The sequence below is a fragment of the Morone saxatilis genome, unplaced genomic scaffold (assembly GCF_004916995.1).
Source record: "Morone saxatilis isolate NCDOM2014 unplaced genomic scaffold, NCSU_SB_2.0 Contig20, whole genome shotgun sequence".
In the NCBI taxonomy this organism is placed as follows: Eukaryota; Metazoa; Chordata; class Actinopteri; family Moronidae; genus Morone; species Morone saxatilis.
Genome location: NW_023339763.1, coordinates 15,285,177 through 15,305,710, shown reverse-complemented (window position 1 = coordinate 15,305,710; position 20,534 = coordinate 15,285,177). Strand labels below are relative to the sequence as shown.

General features: G+C 37.4%; 2 protein-coding genes across 3 annotated transcripts in view; both read left to right on the top strand.

The window, feature by feature from the left end:
• Positions 1-5,834, top strand: part of lrch2 (leucine-rich repeats and calponin homology (CH) domain containing 2) — a 29,867-nt gene extending 24,033 nt beyond the window's left edge. For both annotated transcript variants that reach the window (XM_035667071.1, XM_035667070.1), the window contains one exon: positions 359-5,834. In XM_035667071.1, coding sequence (XP_035522964.1) covers positions 359-478 — 120 coding nt within the window. In that variant the 3' untranslated portion in view covers positions 479-5,834. The remainder of the gene's footprint in view (positions 1-358) is intronic.
• Positions 5,835-9,275: 3,441 nt separating this feature from the next.
• il13ra2 (interleukin 13 receptor, alpha 2) lies at positions 9,276-20,300 on the top strand. The gene is made up of 10 exons (XM_035667317.1): positions 9,276-9,689; positions 9,977-10,084; positions 10,444-10,595; positions 11,672-11,828; positions 11,935-12,055; positions 12,822-13,006; positions 13,152-13,306; positions 13,923-14,070; positions 17,869-17,986; positions 18,084-20,300. Exons 2-10 carry the CDS (start codon positions 9,994-9,996, stop codon positions 18,169-18,171), a joined length of 1,215 nt encoding a protein of 404 aa, XP_035523210.1. The 5' UTR covers positions 9,276-9,689; positions 9,977-9,993; the 3' UTR covers positions 18,172-20,300.
• The last annotated feature ends 234 nt before the right edge of the window (positions 20,301-20,534 follow it).

Here is a 20,534-nt window from a genome sequence, read left to right as displayed (position 1 = left end):
ACTGAATACCTCATTGGGAAATGCAACTACTACTGAACAATTAAATAATTAAAATACACTAAAAGTCTGACGTTGATGTCAAAACCTTTCACTTTTACTTTTAAGATTCATGGCACAGTCCCACATATGCAAATGCAGGCAAGTGACCCAAGCCTGCCAAGGTGAAATGTTGGCAGTGTAGGGTGTTACACTTGGAAATCAGTTTCCTGGTTTGTAGTTCGTTTTAGGGTTCAGTTGGGTTGATGCTGCAACTTTGCAGGTCAAAGGATATGACTAGAATTTTTAGATCGGAAAATTACCAATTGAAGCATAGTAAATATTGCTGACTGTAACTGAAGACGTCTCTCCGCTAACTCAGGACAAGCTGTGTCTGCCCCATCACATCCTAGAAGAGCGCGGTCTGGTGAAAGTGGGTGTGACTGTCCAGGCTCTGCTGGATCTGCCTCCATCGAAGCCCACACAACTCTCAGCTGTTTGACACAAGCCTGAATGTTGTGTCCAACCTGCAGTCATCCAGCCAACCCCTCTCCCCAGCCCAAACCCGCACCCAATTGCCAGGGACCAGAGAGCCCCTTTGGGCGAGGACCCAGTGGGCAGTGGTTCTTTGGGAGTCTGCTTCTGCCTGACTGAAACAGGAGACAGGAGGAAGAAATACCTCTGTCTCTTTATATGATGTCAGACGCCACCCACTTCTTGTCCATCACATTTTCACTTGTATCCTGCTCCTAGTTAATGGGGTCATCCTGTATGTGTGTGGACTAGCAACGTGACTGTGTGTTGCCTGTGTGAGCTGCACAGTTTGAACTTGCTGAAAGAGAAACAGACAAGACAATGGATGATCTGTACATCCCTCTCAACATAAGCTCAGTGATTAGTGAGCCTGCAAGTGCCAGTACTAACATTTCCATGCTGGTGTTGGAGACATTGGCAGTGAGGAGATGACAGACATGTTACTCACTCTTTCACTAACAAGACCTAAGCTGCACACTGGCCTTGCAGCCACAAGCCACTGACTGACCTCAAGGGGTTCTTACACTCTTGAGTTTCTCTCCCTTTTGTGGAATTTATTTTTCCATGAAAATTAATTTTTGACTTTATTGTATAATGTTCTCTTTTTTTACATGGTGTGCATCAGGTCCCTACTGTATCTTCTTTTCAGCAGCCACACCTGATTTATAAGTAGTTGACTTATTTGCAAGTAAGTATTGCATTTGAGCAATCACAGTAGACATTCTGCCTTCTGTTTTCCCTGAAACTCTGGTTTCACATTTAAATTACTGTACAAATCATGTGCAACTCCATACCGAAGTTCTCAATTCAAATCTGCATGCACAGAGGGAAGTGACATTTGACCACTGTGAGAACACGTGCTTGGCTGTGGTCAAAAGCACGGAGGTCCTGTTTTGTAGCATTTTTTCATTGCACATGCAAGGTTTCTGTATTTGCAAATTCTGTATACTAACTTTTCTAAAGCTTTTATACTTTCTTCCCAGTCATTGCCAACTATCACTTGCCATTTCTGTGGAGTTCATAACATGGGTGCACCATGTTGGACACAAAACAGTCAAGATTTTATTGCTTTGCATAATCTCAGATGAAACATGTTTATACTGTGTGTGTTTATGAGTGAAGTCTCCTGAGTGAAAGGCCTCTGGATCAGAAAGGGGTTCAGTGCTGCTTAGAGGCTATCACTAATGCAAACCTTTCACACATGGCCTGATCTTACTGTCAGGCCACCCTGCTGTTTGTGGTTTCAGATACAGTTCATTATTTCAGGGAAATTAAATTATTTATGTATTTATTCCTTTGTTTTATATTTTTATGTTGTTGCTTTGTGCATCTTAACCCTGACAACATGTTCAGGTGCGGGGCAGCTGGACATTTAGATGTGTTTCTGCATGATCCTGCTCAACTTAATGATTTAAAGCAGTAAGATGTTTTATTTAAGAGGATTTAGTGACAGCTGTCACACTGATTCATGTAGTATTTTTAATTGGTTGACAGTAGAATAACATGAGAATAATTCAAAGTTAAATCAACACAAAACATACCACACCATCTGTCAATAGAAATGATAACATTGTTGACAGCATAATAGAGGCTTGACGAAACACGCAAGAGTTTAGCATGTTCACAAAGGCTGACTTTAGGGGTATTTAAAACTGTACAATGTGGCAGTACAATCAATTTCAACATAAAGCTGCACCCTGTTACCTTAAACCTTCTGTTAAATCTGCACTATTATTAGTACTTTATTTATGGGCTATTATTTCTGCAGCATAATACCTAGTCTTGATTTTCTGGATAGCACAGGCAGCTGTGGTGCACCTTTCATTTTTAAAATTAGGTCTCCAACTTGTGAAAAAAAATTTTTTTAACAGAAATTGATGTAAACCACATTATGGGTTCATTATAAATATCAAAGTAAAAAAAACTCAGAGAAGCTTGGAGAACTCGAAAAAACATTTCAGTTCATTTAAAACATCAGTGACATCAATTAAATGAGCTCTGAGCCTGTCATTGACACAAAGTCCCATGTTTACAACAGAAACAAGTAAGCAAGGCAGTTAGAGCAGAGTTTTGATGTTTAGTGAGGACATAGCAAATCATAATGCAAAAACTGCTATATCAGTGTATTGTTTGTGTAGCTGAAACATCTTGGAGGACAACAGTACTTAGTGCCACTTCAACACCTTGAAAGTCCACATATATCATGTTAAACAGCATTGTAACATCTGAAAACATGACATATTGTGCCTTAAAGTAGTATTCTTTGGGTTTTCTGCAGTCTTACACCATGAGTTGTAGTCATCTTCTTTGCTGATGAGCTACAACTCTTGACTGGCTGCCATACTGGAGAAGAATTTAGTTAGAGCTCAATAATCGGACAACTCCATGGTCTTCATTACATAAACAACGAAAATCTGAGACTTGTACTTGAGGTTTAGTTCATTGAGTCTTGCATGACTAGCACGTATTAGTTTCCAACTGTCTCACAGTACAAAGGTCCCACATTGGAATGTCATTTTATTGATGTTCCTGAGAAACTTTGCCTTCTCTGAATGGGTATTTACTCACTTGCGGCATCATTTTCCAGAGAAGAAATGCCCCAGAGGTAAAAAATAATAGAGGTTGTCTGGTTTATCAGGATATATAGACATATCTGTTCAGTCATGTTACACCCTTTTCTTATGCAGAAAATCCCACAGAATTTCTGGGTGTATTGTAGGCTAATCTATAGTTGCGCTACATGCTCTCACTCAAGAAATATCCTAATCCATCATCATCTTAATCATCTTTTATGCTCCTGTCCACCATATATGTATCAAACGTGTATGTATGTCCCTATGTATGTGTCTACCCTTTAAAATGCTCCCTTTTAAAGGGTAGACATATACACATCCAGTAAATAATACATGTGCAACAGTGGGCTGCATCTTCGAACAGCATCTGTGAAACATATTGACTGCAATTACCACCATGTTAAATGTTCATTTACTGTGAAACACAAGCTGATGTACAATTTGATGTAGCACACAGTGCTATGTTAGCATTACACAAGCTGTGCTGGCTATATCTGAACAACAAGAGTCACAGAGCAAAGGCATTATCACTGAAGGTAGCATTGTAACTTCTCATGATCATCATCTGTCTATAATTACAGGTTTGAAGACAATGAAGACATTGAACTGATGTGTATCCTACCTCAGGTTTGCCTACTATTAGTGGTTTAGATTCAGATACGTTGCAGATCAAAAGTTAAAAAATGATATGTTAAGACTTGGCTAAAAATGTCTGGCCATAACTTATACAGTAAGTTATGGCCAGACATGTTTCATCAGTATGCACTGCTGTCTCATATGCACATAATCAATTGTTTTGAGTTTTCAAATGGCTCACAGTAACTTTATGTTTCATGTCTATCTTTAGGATTGAGTTTGAATTTTAATTAATTTTTATGATACTGGCACCCAATGAGTCATTGCGCAAACTAGAAAGACACACCACAAAGGAGATATTTTGTGGCCTAGTGTTGTCACTGCTGTGGCTTTTAATTGGGATCAAATTTATTTGAATTGTATTGCATTGCAAGGGAGAACTAGCACAAACATCCTGACATTCTCTCTCCTGAGGAAAAAACTGAACAATCCAAATCAAATGTTATATATATTATATATCAATCTATGAGCCTACATGTAGCTGTTTTTTTTCTTCATGAAATGCTTTTTTACATAAGGTGTGGCAACGTTAGCCAACATAATTCAAACCATCACACACCCTGAAAGATCTTTGACCTTATAAAGGTGGAAATTCAAAGCTCTCCTCTCTCTGTTTTGCTGATGGATGTGCTAGACGTGACTCACCCGACGTCAGATTTTTTCCCCCTTTATGTCCATGCTAACACGCACTGCTTGTCTGAACATGCAATATTTCCTTGTGTGTGTTCATTTTTCTATAGCTATGTTTCCTTTTAGGACCCATGTTAATTCTCAGTAGTTGCCTAATTGTGTTTAATGAGTTTACAGCCATGCTGGTACATGCATGCTAGAGGTGAGCAAGTGCTAAAATTATTATTTGATGACCTACATAACTCCGATGCAATGCAATTCAATTTAAGAGTGGATATTTCCCCCTCCCTCCTTTAATGTGTGTGCGATAGGTGTGCTGTCTTGTTCAGTTCTCTATTAGTTTACACCCTAAAAGTTGTTATGACTCATTCATTTATGAGCTAAGGAGAGCAAAACAAGTTAATTTTATGTTTGGATGGAGTGTAAGTCATCATATGTCACTGCTATTTCCCTGCACACACTTTATGTGATGTTGCCCTTTCATGGTTTTACTGCTAAATCTTGAAGATAATCTTTTATACCTTCATTTCAATGCCAACTGTCACTGTAGACACAATTTATACTAATGATTCTCTCAAATCTAATCTTCAGCTGTCTGAGTCAGACAAAACAGTTGGGTATCTATCAATCTAGCTATCTAGATTTTCAGTCATTTTAATGTGACATTTCCTCATTGTGCTTACACAGAGGAATAGTAACACAAAGATGATTAGACTGTAACTTAAGAAGATTCCCTGTGGGTTAGTCCAACTCACTGCTGAAGCCTCATATTAGCTTTGGCTGAACTTTGAGAAGTATTTTTTCCTAGAATTAGGACTATGGAAACAATGGAATCTCTCTGACAAACCTCTCAGCATACTTACTGTATGGGCATTCGAGTGAGACAGACAAAAAATACAAAGCTATCCTTTAAAATGTAATAGCTGATTGTCATTTATAACGTGTGTGTTATCATCTGTGAACATAGTGTTTTACCCTAAGGACAGTTCTACTTTGTTCTTTACTTTATTATTCTGTTCTTCTTTTGTGCTGATCTCACTAATTAATACGTTCCATTGAAGATATTTTACGAAGCCTGGCACGTTTGTATGTCACTCCCTTTACTCTGAATCATGGAGAAGTCACAAATTTCCCACAGATACTTTAGAGGTGCTGATCTGTGTTTCATAATGTGTGTGTGACTACAAATTCCGTAACGTCTCTGGAATTATTGGACAAATTACATCTTGTAGTTGACACGGCTATCAGAATTTTGCTTTTTATGATTGACACTTGTCATCTCATCCAAAGAAAAGGTGAAACAGTGAGTCATGTCTAAATACTACACTGCCAAGAAAATTCAAACTAATGTATATAAGCTTTTTGTATTTTAAAACAAGTCAGATGCATGCAAGAATACTGAATGGCTGAAGCTGAACCTCTGTACATATCATCTGTATAAATTCCAGGGATTTCTTAAAACAAACAAACGTGGTCAATATCAAAATAAAGTCAAATTCTTTGCAGCTCCTGTCTGTCTTCTCTTTATTACATGAATCTGAAGCTCTTATCAGTAGAGTACCTTGATGGTGCCACCTGAAGCAATGACAATGATTTATTGTGCGAATATGTAGATAACTGTAATTTGTTGTGACTATCCTGGATTTCCTCGATTAAGATGAAAAAAAGAATCAACCACCTAAAACCCAAACCAATAAGGTAATCAGCTGTCTACACCTTCTGTCTTGTGATACCTGCAATCTCTCCTTCTTCCTTCTCCTCAGACTCTTCCTCCATGTCCCCATTTCTGAGCTTGTTCCATTTTGATCTGGTCCTTGTCTCCCAGTCAGAGCCCTTTTTCTGCTTCTGCCTCTCTGAGTCAGCTTCTCGCAGGCTGAGCCCGTCTTATACATCTTTTTGTCAAAATCTGTCGTCAGCGCTCAGTTTGTTTCGAACACTGCTTTTTAGTGTTTCACTGATGAATCTTTTACTCCTCCCCAGTAATCTAGCACCCTTTAACAACACAAGACTGCCATTTCATTTGTGGTGTTTCACATTTTGGTGATTTGGGCACACTTCCTTATTGTCTTTGGGGCATGAGTGCATGATGCTGGCTTGAAGTTATGTGCAGGGGCAGGGAAATTAGATAAATTATGTGCTGTCATTTTGGAGGCTTGAGGCTTAGAAACATTGTTCTTTGACATTTGGTTGTAAGGATAGGGGTATCTAATGCACTCTGACCAACCTGTTATATAATTTTCTTTAATTCACACCTTTTCTCTCTTTTTTTTGCCTTGCAGCTGAAGTGTAAGCTGCAATTTTAGCATGAATAAAAATTGCAAGATCCAGTAATATGACCTGACAGCCTTTTTAGGTTGGACTTAGTAGTATTTAGTATTTCACTTCAACTGTTATGTACGATCGTACAATACTAGAACAGAGAGATACAAGCACACACAAGCTAAAAAGGTCTGGGTTCTTGGGGTTATTTTTACCCATTTTTCTTCTTCCTCAGTGTTGCAGTTCCTCCTCCGAACCCAGTCTTCCTACATGAATCCCCTCCAAGCTGCATCATCTTCAGTCCAGGTTTTTGATTGGTTTAAGTGAGGTGATCCTTTTGGTTTTTCCTAAGACATACTTGTTTCCAGCCTTTGGGCTTGCCCTCCTGATCCAATCCGTGTCTCTCCTCTCACCAAGTCATCCTCCAAAGCTGTTAATTTTTCCAGTTTCTGAGCTTCTGCCAACCCCGAGCAGTCTCGTCTGTGTCTGCAGCTCAAGCTTTTCCTTCTGACTTCTTTCCAAGTGGATCCGTCAATCTCTCTAACCTCCTGACAGCCTGATTAGCCTGTCCTGTACTATTACTTGTGTGTAAGTCCTTTCCTGCCCTTTCCTTTTTGGATTTGTGTTTTTAGTCTACTAGTCAGCTGTCCACTGGTACTAGACCATATCAGCTATGTCTGTGTTTGCATTTGGTCCCAGTTGTGGCTAATAACCTGAACTTTAACTTTTTTGTGACATGGTTATCCTGGGTTATTCTCCACATTTATTGCAAAGAAAAACATTATGTCTGTTTTCACACATTCGGGGCTTCATTGTCTAAAGCATATTAGTTATTATAAACCAAAGCAAATACTACGTCAAAACACAGTGACAAGGTAACAATCAGAATTTAAACCGCATGAAACCGCAGGGATTTGCACCCCTGACTAATCATGTCTGGACCTGTTACCAGAGAAAGTCAGGTATAATGCTTTATAAGCACATAATCAGTATGAAATCACACAAATTAAGTTATTTTTTATTAAAAAAAAACAACATTTTAATAAAAAAACAATTTTATTTGAATGCATGAAAAAAAAGTAGTCTTATACAATTAGGTAATACAGTTATTGTATGATGGACATAATTTAATATTTCAAATAGTAGTTGTAATAGTTGATAAGGTCAGTGAAAGATGATATCATGACTTCCAAGTGAACTGAGGTTTATAAAGTACATATTTTGATTATAAACTTTAACAACAATAACTTTTAAACCATTTCAAAGTCATCTTAAAATGATTAAATGATAAGATGATTGCAATGAACAACGATAACATCAGTTTTTACTGTGCATTGTCAGATTGACAAATCACCCTAGTAATCAGCTGTGTAAATCTTATCTCCGCAAAAGCAATAAATTGTAAAGTTGGGAAATAGAACACCACCAGTTTTTTGCCTTCAGGCGGTTGTTTGTTACTGAACAATATGTCATATTTACCCGTCAAATGAAAAAGATATAGAAAAAAAGATACAAATCAAGTCAGGTAGAGTGGTTGATGGATGGTTTTACTGTTGTATTTACCAATTTGTCAGACCATTTGATGGTTCCTGGTGACATATTTTTTATACTTTATGCGTCTGCTGCTTCTCAAATCTTGGTCTCTGTGAAGCTTGACAGTGGTGGAAAAACTACTATGTTATTTTACTTAGGTAATAGTAACTGAAGTAATAGTAACAGTACCAGTAGTGTAGGAAAACTGTCAGGAGAAAAAGTCTGGCATTCTAAACTTTACTGAATAAAAGTAGCCTACATGACATAGCATCAAAATATACAATATATACAAATATATATAAGTACTAAAAGTAAAAGTACACATTATTCAGAATGGCACCTTTCAGAATAATATACTGTATCATTTGATTATGATGATTGATGCATTTATGTGTAAGCATCATTTTTATGATGCAGCTAGTAAAGATTGGAGTAATTTTAACAATATTGCTTGGTAGCTTAATCTATAAGACATTATTTGTTGATGATTGTGTTTTGTATTAATCTGAATCTGAAGAGTAACTAGTAACTAAAGCTCTCAAATGAAAGTAGTGGAGTAAAACGTCCTCTGAAATGTAGGGGACTAGAAGTATAAAGTGGTGTAACATGAAATTACTCAAGTACAAGTACCTCAAATTAGTATAGGTATAGTACTTAAGTATAGTTACTTTCCACTGATAGATATCCCATGTTTTGTGCACAGCAGTTGGATTTAGACCCTAAATTGGGAAGCAGCACACAGCTTGTACCCCTTAGCAGTGACCCACTTCCTTCTGCACTTTAAAGTTCATGTTCAAGATCTTGAAGCCAGTGAGGGATCATATCTGTTTCTGATAGTAACTGAAATGTGTCACAAGGCACACTGTGCAGGTGATGGGGGGTGCTGATTAACATTATGGAGTTAACACCACACAGGTGACAAGTACATGGATCAGGTGAAGGCTGTTATTTGTACCCCTCCCATGACAACAGTGGGAAACTAATAATGACAAGGACCACTATACAGTAGTGACTGGACTCTCTCACACCAAGTAAAAGTTTTGTTTCACTGACATCTTGTGGTTTGAAGTTTAAAATCTTTTGCATCACTGACCACCATGCACATGCATTTAAATAGATCATTTTATGTGGGGTTTTTTTTTGGAATATGATCTTTATATGGACGAGTGAAGGGAGAATTTCGGTGGAATTATTACTTATGCAAAAATCATGGTGGCAGAGCATGATCCAACAAGTGTCAAAATGTGTTATTAAAGTGTAACTAACTGTTTTCTGGAACAACAACGGACTCTCCCTGTTTCTCCGCTATCTCTTTATCTTCCTCTTCCTAAGAGCACCATAGAGATGTTCACACCAAAACAATACAAGTGCGGATACCAGATCCTTTTTGCCAGCAGGATCAGACGCTACCGGAAAAAACAGTGAGTTTGTATTCTGATGCAGTCGCTTGCTCAAGCAACATAAATGGGTCCATCCACCCACGCCTAGTCAGTTCTCTAAACTCTGCCTGAACTTGCTCCGGAGAAAAAACGCTCTCTCACTTAAAATGTAAGTACATTTATCTCTTAACTCTGACGGATTTATTTGGTCTGGCAATATTTCATTCAATATCATGTTTTTGTTCATAAGTAGAAAGTCATTCCAAAGATCTCTTTACGGTCATTTTGTGATGTTTTTATTTAGTTTTGGGGATTTCTATTCTGTTTGATTAATGCGAGTAGATTTTAAAATGAGCGCAGTTCTGAATATATTTTCATTCTGTTTTGTTTTACATTTTTTTACAATCTTCATTTGTTTTTGTTTTTCCTTTTTTTCCATTTCTTTTTTTAAATAAGTGTGTATATAACTGCTGATGGCGACTAAATCCTGGCTTACTCCTCAAGTGACACTGATGCTGCTCTTAATTACTTGGAGGGAGAGCATGTATTGCAGTGGAGTTACAGGTTGGTCCAGATTTGTTTATTTCAATTATTAATTTATCGGTCCTATGCCACCCTTCAGTTATCCTTGAATCATTTCAACCCCCGACAAACCGAGATCCTTAACGTGCCTTGCAAGCCAGTCAAAATAAAATGAATTTAATAGGGCGCACACTTAATAAATTGTTCTGTTAAGACAGGGCACAGTTGCCAGTATAGGATTGATTTAGGATAATAATGCAATAGGCAGTTATCAGAAATTCTACATGCCATTTATGTTGTTAAAATTCTGCTTTGGATTTTATTATTACATTGTATTATTATACCATATTCCTAAAATACAATAGATACACACTGTGAATAAATTTCCTTTTCACTTACAGTGGATCCTCCTGAGGACATTGTGATATTAGACCCTGGCCATCTTGGACATCTTGTGATCACATGGAACATGCCAGCAAGCTTGATTAATATGACAGAGTGCCCAAAACAGTATCAACTGGAGTACTTCGACACATACAGGGACAGTTGGACTGTAAGTGCATATAATTTTAATCAAATTTTAACCTGAGCCACTAACCTCCTGCCAAGTATGATTATTATATGATGAACAGAATCAGCTGAAGGCAATCAAAGTAATGGTAGCATTGTCATGCCATCTTTACTTGTGTGTGTGAATGTCTGGAAGTATTAAAATATCAGCATGTAGGTGCAATACTTTAGCACACATCTGTGGAAATGTGCCACATGCTGGTTTAGTTCTGCTGCCATATCCTCAGGTTGGGGGGGGATTACATCATATGTCATAGTCATACATAATCATCATCATTTTAATGTGAGAACCAGTGTATGTTTTTCATTTCTTGTGAAGACTCTTTGATCCTTGGAGAATATTCCAGTAAATTTCACCTCTAAAATGCCTTTCATCACAACCACTTAGTATGTTTTCTGTTTTTTTTCTTTGGTGGGAAAAAACAGATGCCTAAGCCATAGATCTAAACCAAAACATATGTTAATGCATCATGATATGCTTGACTAAGAATGAACTACCCATAAAATTCCCATGTCAGCCTTACCTTGACTGCGTAGGAGTAAAAGAACAATACAAAGATAGTAATGTTTCCAAAGGATGCTGGTGTCTGACGCAATAAGGGGTCAGATTACAATGACAAACACAGATATGACTACATCAGTAATAACGTCTGTGCCTATGACAATGACCCTGGCTATGGTGATGATTACGACAATTTCTACTGCCATGGCTATGCATTAATTAAGCTCTTTCATAATCTCATGTAGTCAGAACAATTTCAATTGTAGATGTTTAAAGCTTTACCTTGACATAAATGGATGGGCATAAATATAATTTATGCCCATCCCTGTCTTGTTGTTATTGGCTAAAAAACTGTGTTTATTGTTGGCAGGACACGAGTTAGGATACGATACTAGAACAGTTCAGGACGTGAGCTTTTCAAGTTAACAACTGAGGTGTCAAATTTATATCAGACTTGACAGACAGCAATAATCAGCTTGGGATTCAAGCGTTTAATTACCCATAACAACATTTCAATGGAAATCATGAATAACAGGAATGTGTTTCTGGTTTGGCAGACTATTAGGACCACCAGGAGAACATACAGTGCTCAGTTTGATCTGACAAAAGATGTTAGAGTGAGATTGTACACCTTGCTGAGCGGACCCTGCACCAATGGCACTATGATCAAGAGTACGAGCTACACTGAACTGGTCCAGAAACCTACTAACACAGGTGAGACCTAAAGGTGTAATAGATGGTAGTAAAAACATCAATAATTAGATATTTGGAAAATGTATGAATTGACATTGATTGGCTTTATTCACCTTTCCACCTCTAGGTGTTGTGGGTACAGCAGTTCAGGATTTTGTCTGTGTGTACCATAACATGAACTATATGATGTGCAATTGGGAAAAAAGCCTGAAGATGCTGGCCAACTCACAGCAAAATCTTTTTTTCTGGTAGGTCATATGCCCATCAAAGACAGTTTGTAGCCACACAAGCAGAAGTCAGTTAGTCCACCAATTTGCTCCAGAACAAAATATCTCCCTTTGAAATCTTGTACAGACATTCACAGTCCTCAGAAGATAAATCCTAACCACGCTGGTGATCCCCTGACTTTTCATCTAGCACTACCACTAGGTTGGTTTTGAATTAAATGTCTCGAAAACGTTGGATAGATTGCCAATAATTTTGGGCAGATATTCAAGATCCTCAGAGGATGAATCCTAACAACTTTGGTGATTTCTTGACTTTGCATCTAGGACTACGAGCAGGTTGAAATGCTTACTTATGATTCACCTTGACAACTCATGGACTGACAAAACTGCTGCAGCATTTTGGTGTGAAGCTTTTGCTAAGAATAACTTGTGACCTTTTAAAGGATATACCATAAAATCGATTGGGAAAACAACTGCACCTGAAATCCTGGAAGAAGTTCTGACGAAAGCTTAATGCTAACATGCATCAACAGCTTGTTTCTTTTATTCGTGCACCTATTAAATCCACTTCAGTGTCATCAGCAACAAGATTGTCCCAATTATGTTGGGAATTGCTGATGATACTACTGAGTACCACTAAACAAGGGCCACAGACCCTTGAAAAATGGAACTGATGGTTAACATCCAATTAACATCTTATCAAACCTCACCAACTCTCAACAAAACTGAATGAATGAATTAATAGAACCCATCTAAGCAGTACATTATCTGGTTGTCTCTTCCACAGGCACGGGGAACTGGAACAGGCAGAGGAATGCCCAATATATGTTATTTCGAATGGAGTCAGGAAGGGCTGCAACTTCACAGGGATATCTCTCCCTGATTTTACTGATATCATCTTCTGTGTAAATGGCACTTCTCCTGAAGGGCCCCTGATACCAACATTCATCTCCCTGCAAATTCAAAACCACGGTAAAAGAATGTTTGCCTTCTGGTAATAGTACAGCCTTAATATTACCATTCAGTGAGTGTATTACCCTCATGTTTTGAGAGTTTGCCCTCTGTGCCTCCTGTCACAATCTATAATCTGCTCTTCTGTGTTTTAATATCAATGCAGTAAAGCCTGAAATCACGGAGAAAGTAATTCTGCAAACAGGCCCAGACACGCAGCTGGAACTACACTGGGACCGTCCTGTTGGCAGAGTTCCTGGACACTGCCTAAAATGGGAGGTGGAACGCTATCAAAAGGGACCAGATGGAAAAACCACACCGGTATGGATAACCTTATATGTACATTACTTCTGTTGAGTAACTCTAAGGTACTCACTGTACCTTAGAGTTAAAGAGGCTTTGTCCCAATAATCATAGTGCAGAGGGTGGACAGTTTTCCACAACCCTTTTTTTTATTGGCTTCCACAGATCCAAGAGTGATGAAAGCATTGTAGAGCCAACTGCAGAAGACGGGATGGCAGTCATATAATACGCTACAAGTCTACAAGATTTTCTAGTATTAGACATATTGTCAACATCAATCTATGCTTGTCAGTGTTAACAATAGCAGACAATTAAGTACACTGTTGGCACTTTGAAGATCTTGGCAAGTCGGATGATCTCACACTTTAACAGACCCAACCCAAGAGCAATGGGGGTAACAAAAATTAGTATATAAATATATTCTTGATTTTATTTGTTGTGCAAAGACCACAACACATACAGGACAGCAGTGTTAAAATACCTTAACACCACATAATAAGGAAGTGCTTACTTTGAAGCAAGGTCTTTAGCTGTTATGGATGTGCCATAAAACCAAAAACAATGAGCCAAAAGAGACTCTACATATTTGTGGTTACATTTAAATAACTTCTTTACATGTTTTCGTTGTTGACAGGTTTATGTTATAACCAAACAGATGAGCCTTACTCTGCCCTACATCCACGACAAAGAGAAAAACTGCTTCAGGGTTCGATCCAAATTGCAAAAGTATTGTGCAGACAAAAGCTTTTGGAGTGAGTGGAGCCGTCCAGCATGCCACCCAGGTAAAGATGTTTCAATGTACTACGACACTGCATTAAAACACCAGTATTTTCTTGCCACCGTGTAATACTGACCATTACAAAGAAAACCTGATATATAATAGATAAAAATAAATAAATATATATATATATATATATATATATATACATATAATTAATAGCATGGAATCAGTCCACTGGCGTGACAAACTTGCTGTGGAAAAATACTGTTAATCCTTAATCAATCATTAATATCTGTCTTTGGATGTTCCCATGAGTCTTTTCCCCATAATCCAATTACTCATAAGTTTAAATTCCTGAAGATTTATATTTAATACCACATTTCTGAAGGATCTATTCAAAGGGTGTTTTCGAGTGAATAAAGGAATTACAAAATAAGCTGTGAAGCAACTTTTTTGTTTAAAGCCACATCAGCAATCAGTCAAACAATCAACTTTGTGGATTCCTGGCTTGAAGACTCCGATGCCATCAAATGGTAAGTTTAATTTCTATTCTTTATAATTATTATTTGTATGATATTACAAAAAATTAATTATTAATATATGGCATTGTAATATTTTAAATCAATTATGGTTATTGTCTATCCTTCTGTTGTTATGTCAACTTCAATTTGAGTTTATTTCGCTCCTTATCATTTTCAAAGCTGAAGAGAATTTAGATTTTAATGTTGTAAAGAAATCCATAAAAACTACATATATACATTGTCAACATTGTGTGGAAATCTCCCTTTAATCTGATATATACTTAAATACCTTTAAAATTATATTTAATATTGTAATTCAATATTAGAAGGAATTATAACATGGTTTATAAAAACTACACATCACAATTTGTCCTAACTTTCTAATTTGTTCTTGTTTTATAGACACAGATGATGCCAAGTTCTGGTCCTTTGGAGAGAGAGATGAAGGACCGTACTCTGTTTAGGCTTCAGAAGGTTTTGACAACATCCTGAACAAAACGAAAATGTTGCAATAATTTTTTTGAACCTCAAACAATAGACCTCTAGTATCTAATTTGGTGAATTTAAATTTCTTGGTCAGTAAGTCGGGTTCTGCCTTATATTAGGCTTCAGAACATCCTCATCAGTTGAGTTTTTGTTGAGTGTTACATTATACTTATTATATTATGGTCTATTTTATAATAAATTTTCATATTGAAAAGTGCATGTATGTAAGTACAGTAATAACCGTACTGGGCCCTCATGAGACGTAGGCCAACTTCTCATCAACCATGAAGGTACAGGGGCGCCCCCAGAAATTTTTTATAGGGGTGGCCCCCCCTGGCCCCCCCTTTCAAGGCACCCCTGTGAAGGTACAAAGTGCTCTTTGCAAGTTAAGGTTACAAATATGTACGAATGTGGCCTGAACTAAAGGTACAGTTACTGAAGTTATTTAACTGACCGAGGCACCTTGATGACAAACTAAACAGTCATGCCTTTGTTGGCTGGTGGTGACTCACACAATCTGTCTACAATGTATCGTTTTGTCTACACCACCATAGAATGGGAGTTGGCCACAACAAAAAAAGCAGTGATTCAGATTTGTGAGAAAGAAAAAGAAATTCTGCATTCGCGCCTTTCTACTTACTACTTACTACTTACTACTACTTTTTCATGAAAAAAAAAAAAACAGAAACAAAGCACGCTCTCCGTGCCCCTGAGCCGAACCAAAATCCTGTATCCAGCCTCCAGCAAGCTCCAGTAAACTCATGCAGGGCTCTGTCTCCCCTCTTCACTCCCTGCAACTCCACTTTTGTATGGGGGTATTTCCCTATCTTTATTCAAAAGCGTGGTCTTTTAGTTTGAGAACATGATTTACTGATTTCACATGCAGATTTGTAATGCTTTCCTTCATTACTTCTCCAGCGGAGTACCAGGGGGCCTGCTGGAGCTGGCTGGAGGCTGGATACAGGATTTGTGTTAGGCTCTGGGGGAAAAGTATCTCTGTCTTGATGTAGAAAAAAGAGTTAATTCAGAAAAAAAATGTTTTCTCACAAATCTGTGAGTCCCTGGGGTGAGGGGGACCTTGTTGTCCAGCGATCTGCTAGGCCTGGTCCTGAACCATGAAAGTGACCTTGTTTTCGTGTCTAGCGGAAGCCACTGTGCTATAAGGCTACTACAATACAAAAAAAAAAACCCTAGTATCTATTATATAGCAAAAACTACGGGCACTGGTATATAATAATAACAGTCCCTTTATTCCAAAAGTTGTATAAAAAGCAAGAGAAGTATATTAAATAAAGCAACAGAGGGCGGGAGGAGGCCACGGGGCAGACCGAGGACCCAGGTGGAGAGATTATATCTCAACACTGGCCTGGGAACGCCTCGGGATCCCCCAGTCAGAGTTGGCCGATGTGGCCAGGGAAAGGGAAGTTTGGGGTCCTCTGCTGGACTTGCTACCCCCGTGACCCGATCCGATCAGATAAGCGGATGAAGATGAGATGAGATGTGATGAGGGCAGGAGTGGATGAACTCAGTTAAAGAGTAACACTGCCCCTATGAGACGCTCTAATAGTAAAGCGAGCGCGTCCGCAGAGAGGCTGGTTTCCTATTGGGGGATTTTGACAGGGTCATTGCTGTCAGTGGTCTAGTCATTGCTGTCAGTGGTCATGGCACAGAGGATCCAAAAGCAGGGGCTGTTTGAGTGCGAGGGCAGAGTTTTGAAGGAAAGCATTTTACAAATCTGCAGGTGAAATCAATAAAAGACCACGCTCGTGAATAAAGATAGGGATATACCCCCATAAGAACAGGGACTGTGGGCTCACCATGAAGCCCTTATGTGTGCACTGTGAAAGCTTCCAATACACATCGCAGAGAGTGGAAGGAAGGAAAAGCGGGGGAGGGGGTCAATACAGGTTCTGTAATTCATTTTTTGTTTATCAACTAATACTGGAATACCTCGTTCTTTTGTTGGTTTAATTTTTTTGCAATAAAATGAATAATCAAACTCTGTGTGTACATAAATAATATTTATTTTCCAACTGAATGTTACAATGTCAGTTTTTATGCTGATGAAACCATCTTTTATTTAATCGACTCTACTGCACATAACTCCAGAAAGACTAAATGTATGCATTTCAGAAGAGCAGAGAGCTATGATGTCCCTACTTGGTGGAAATATAATTATACAGTACAGCATTATAAGTACTTGGAAATTTGGTTACATTACAAACAACAACAACAACAAAAAACAACAACATAAAAAACATGATATAATCCACTATATGATCTACACTGGATTTTGGAAATATCCTGTATATTTATGTTGCTCTTACTACCCTCAAACCACTGGATTGGGTGTACATCCATATTGGGTGAACATAATTTGCTCCACATGGCCCTGCATATTCATAATGTACTGTAATGTTTGGACGTTGAAAGAAGAAAGTGACAGGGATTTAAGTTAAATCTGAAAGTCAACACTTCACCCTCATTCAACCTCTAATACAAAATACTATAAAACGGCTCCAATCCTAATATTTGGATTATGTCCAGATATTAATCTTCTGCTTTGTTTGGAATTTATATTCGTGCTGACTTGATGTAACTTTGTCTGTGTGTATTGAGAGTGATGGGACTGAACAAACAATGAGCTAAAAGAGACTACATATTTTTGGTTACATTTAAATCATTTCTGTACGTGTTTTCTTTGTTGACAGGTGCATATTTTAACCGCTTATGTAGATTTTAGTTGACTTGGCTTTGTGAGTATCAGTGATAAATGTTTTTTTGCTTGTAGGGATATTTAAATATAATGAAAACAAACCAAAACCTTGTGTGTGTCTTTGCTTTTCTTTTAGAAAAGAACGAAATTGCACTTGAACCAGAATGGGACATGGTACCTGTCTATGTGTATATTGCTGTTGCCATCATCACCATACTGGTGCTGTTGCTGTGTGTGGGGGTAGTGCTCAAAGTGTGAGTAAATACACAAATACAGTGTAGTATGCACACACACTGAGATATACAATGAAATGTGAAGGTAAGCTCACTCTAAACTGTTCTTCCATTGTAGGAGGAGTTCAAAACAAGTGAAGAAGCCGGACTCTCTGCTCACCACACTGTTTGCCAGAAATTTAGTTCTTACAGTGGTGGAAGCCTGAAAAGACATGAAAACCTTCACCGCTCTCAAACAGAGATGTTTTATTGTTGCACTGCACCTCTCTCATTGTTCAGGGTCCATGATTAAAAAAATACAGAACAAAACTCTCATAGATGCACACACAGTCATCACTTGAGTTTGTTACACATTACTGAAGACGTTACATATTAGGTTGAAGGTTACAGTGGGTTATTTACAAGAAAATCTAACCAGTATTATATTATTTCAACATTCTGTCCTATGCTTGCCTTTTTTTAATTTCCATTTTTATACAAATGCTTGAATATGTCTTCCAAGATGTCATGCTAACTGAAAGTTTTACATTATGGAGAAAAGTATCAATCGTTGTCATTGTCAGTTTTTGTTGTTTACTTGCCAGCTGATTTAGTCAGCAGAGTTACTTGGAATATGTTGTGTTCAAGAGCGATTACTCATTCTTTGGGAATTAGTTTTTGATGTTTTACTATTTGCCAGATATCTTGCCAGTTTATTGGTCCTTTTGATGTTGTGATGAACTTTTTATTGATTTCATTTTTATGTTTATTGTTTAATTGTTTACTTTTTGCCTTAACTGTTGCCAGTTAGCTCAGCCAACAAAGCTTTTAAAATCATAATCATATCAGTTTACAGGGTTAATACATGTGAAATGGATTTTCATTGCTTCAAGTCAGTGAAGTCTTTCATCCCTTACAGAATTTATAATGAGACTGAGTGGGATTTCTTTACTTTAAATGGGTTACAACTGAAGAAATTAGTGTGTCACGGGTTTGTAATGCCACTGCTCCTTGCCAGTTTTATCTTGAAGAGTTTTAAGTAACTCAGCATGACTGCAAAACAATGTTAAGACATTTTTGTTTAAAAATATGCCAAAATGCCTCAATTACGTATTATATGAAATGTACCCCACCTACCCTTTGATTTTTGTATATGTTTTGTATTAAATGGTAAAGTTGGTCAGATGTTGTCATTACTTGTTTTAGTAACTTTATGCATCATTAAAAAAATCTTTTTGTATTCAAAATCTGTCACTTATAACTATAGCTATACAGATTTTATAAGAGCATAAACAAGGGCTGAAATGCGGAAAATGAATGTATCACACGCAGTTTTCATGCTTATATACTATTCTGAGCTCGTACGTCTTTGTGTTACTGTGTTTATGGGGTCTGAGAGGCATCATCACATTTAATGCTTTGTAATAATCATCCTCACTGAAATAATTTCAACCTGTGGTTCAAACTGTTACTTAAAGCAAGAGTTTTGAACCATAACATTTGATATGTGTTCATAGTTGTCTACTCTTTTTAAATACTCTTCCTTCAGTTTACGTACTATACTGATGTGCAGGCCAACAAAAGATGGATGTGAGCAGGCATAGTTTGGGTTTTGTTATCAATGGAACAACATGTGATTTTTGTTTTAACAAAATGTCTAACAAGCCAATGTCAACTGTTTTATTTAATGGCTTATTTCAAAGTGTGTACTGTTGAAGGAACCATGAGCTGCAGTATTGTAAATCATTTAAAGACAGTATATTATAGAAGAGGGGTTCCCAAACCTTTCAAAAGATAGATAAAGATAATAAAGTCCTCAAAGTCACCCAATGCAATAAATCTATACAACCAAACCCATTTCTTTCCTTGTTCTAACTTTCAAAAATGTGATAAAAGTTACAATATTCTATTCCTCCTTTTGTGAGGGACTCACTACCACCCCTAATGAAAATTAAGTGGATATAATGGCTGCTAACAGTGTGTTACTCAAAACAATGCTGCAGGCTGCAGCTGAAACTGATGTTAATGAACTTGCTGAACTCTGCATGATTTAAAGCTGTCTCTCCCCCAGCAGACAAAACAATCTAGTGGAGACTAAAATATTTCTAAGACTAAACAAGTACAGGCAATTTACTTCTGAAAATAAAAGTGGTACATTAAAAATAATGCATGTACTGTTTGCATAACCATGTCTTTCATCATTTGTTTGAACTGTTTGTTTGATAACAGCGATAACTACCACTGCTGCATTTTGCATATAATGTTTATATAGTTGTATTATCAGATTGCTTTGATTGCATTTTCACTTCTGAATACATTTCCTGTTTTTCAGCCTCAGGGGCCTCAATACCAGTCATGAAGGACAGTCTTGATTTTGATTTTGTATTGATATAAGTATCATAATTATCCTGCACTGTTGCATTTATATAAAAAATAAAAGGTGTCTTATGTACAGCAGGACTGTAGTTTATAAAGATGACTGCATGACTCCTTACATTTTTGGGTTGCATGTTTGAATGCACCTATTGTAATTTGTTTGGATAAAAGCTAAATAATACTGTATTGAAATAAGAACATCCAATGTAATCAG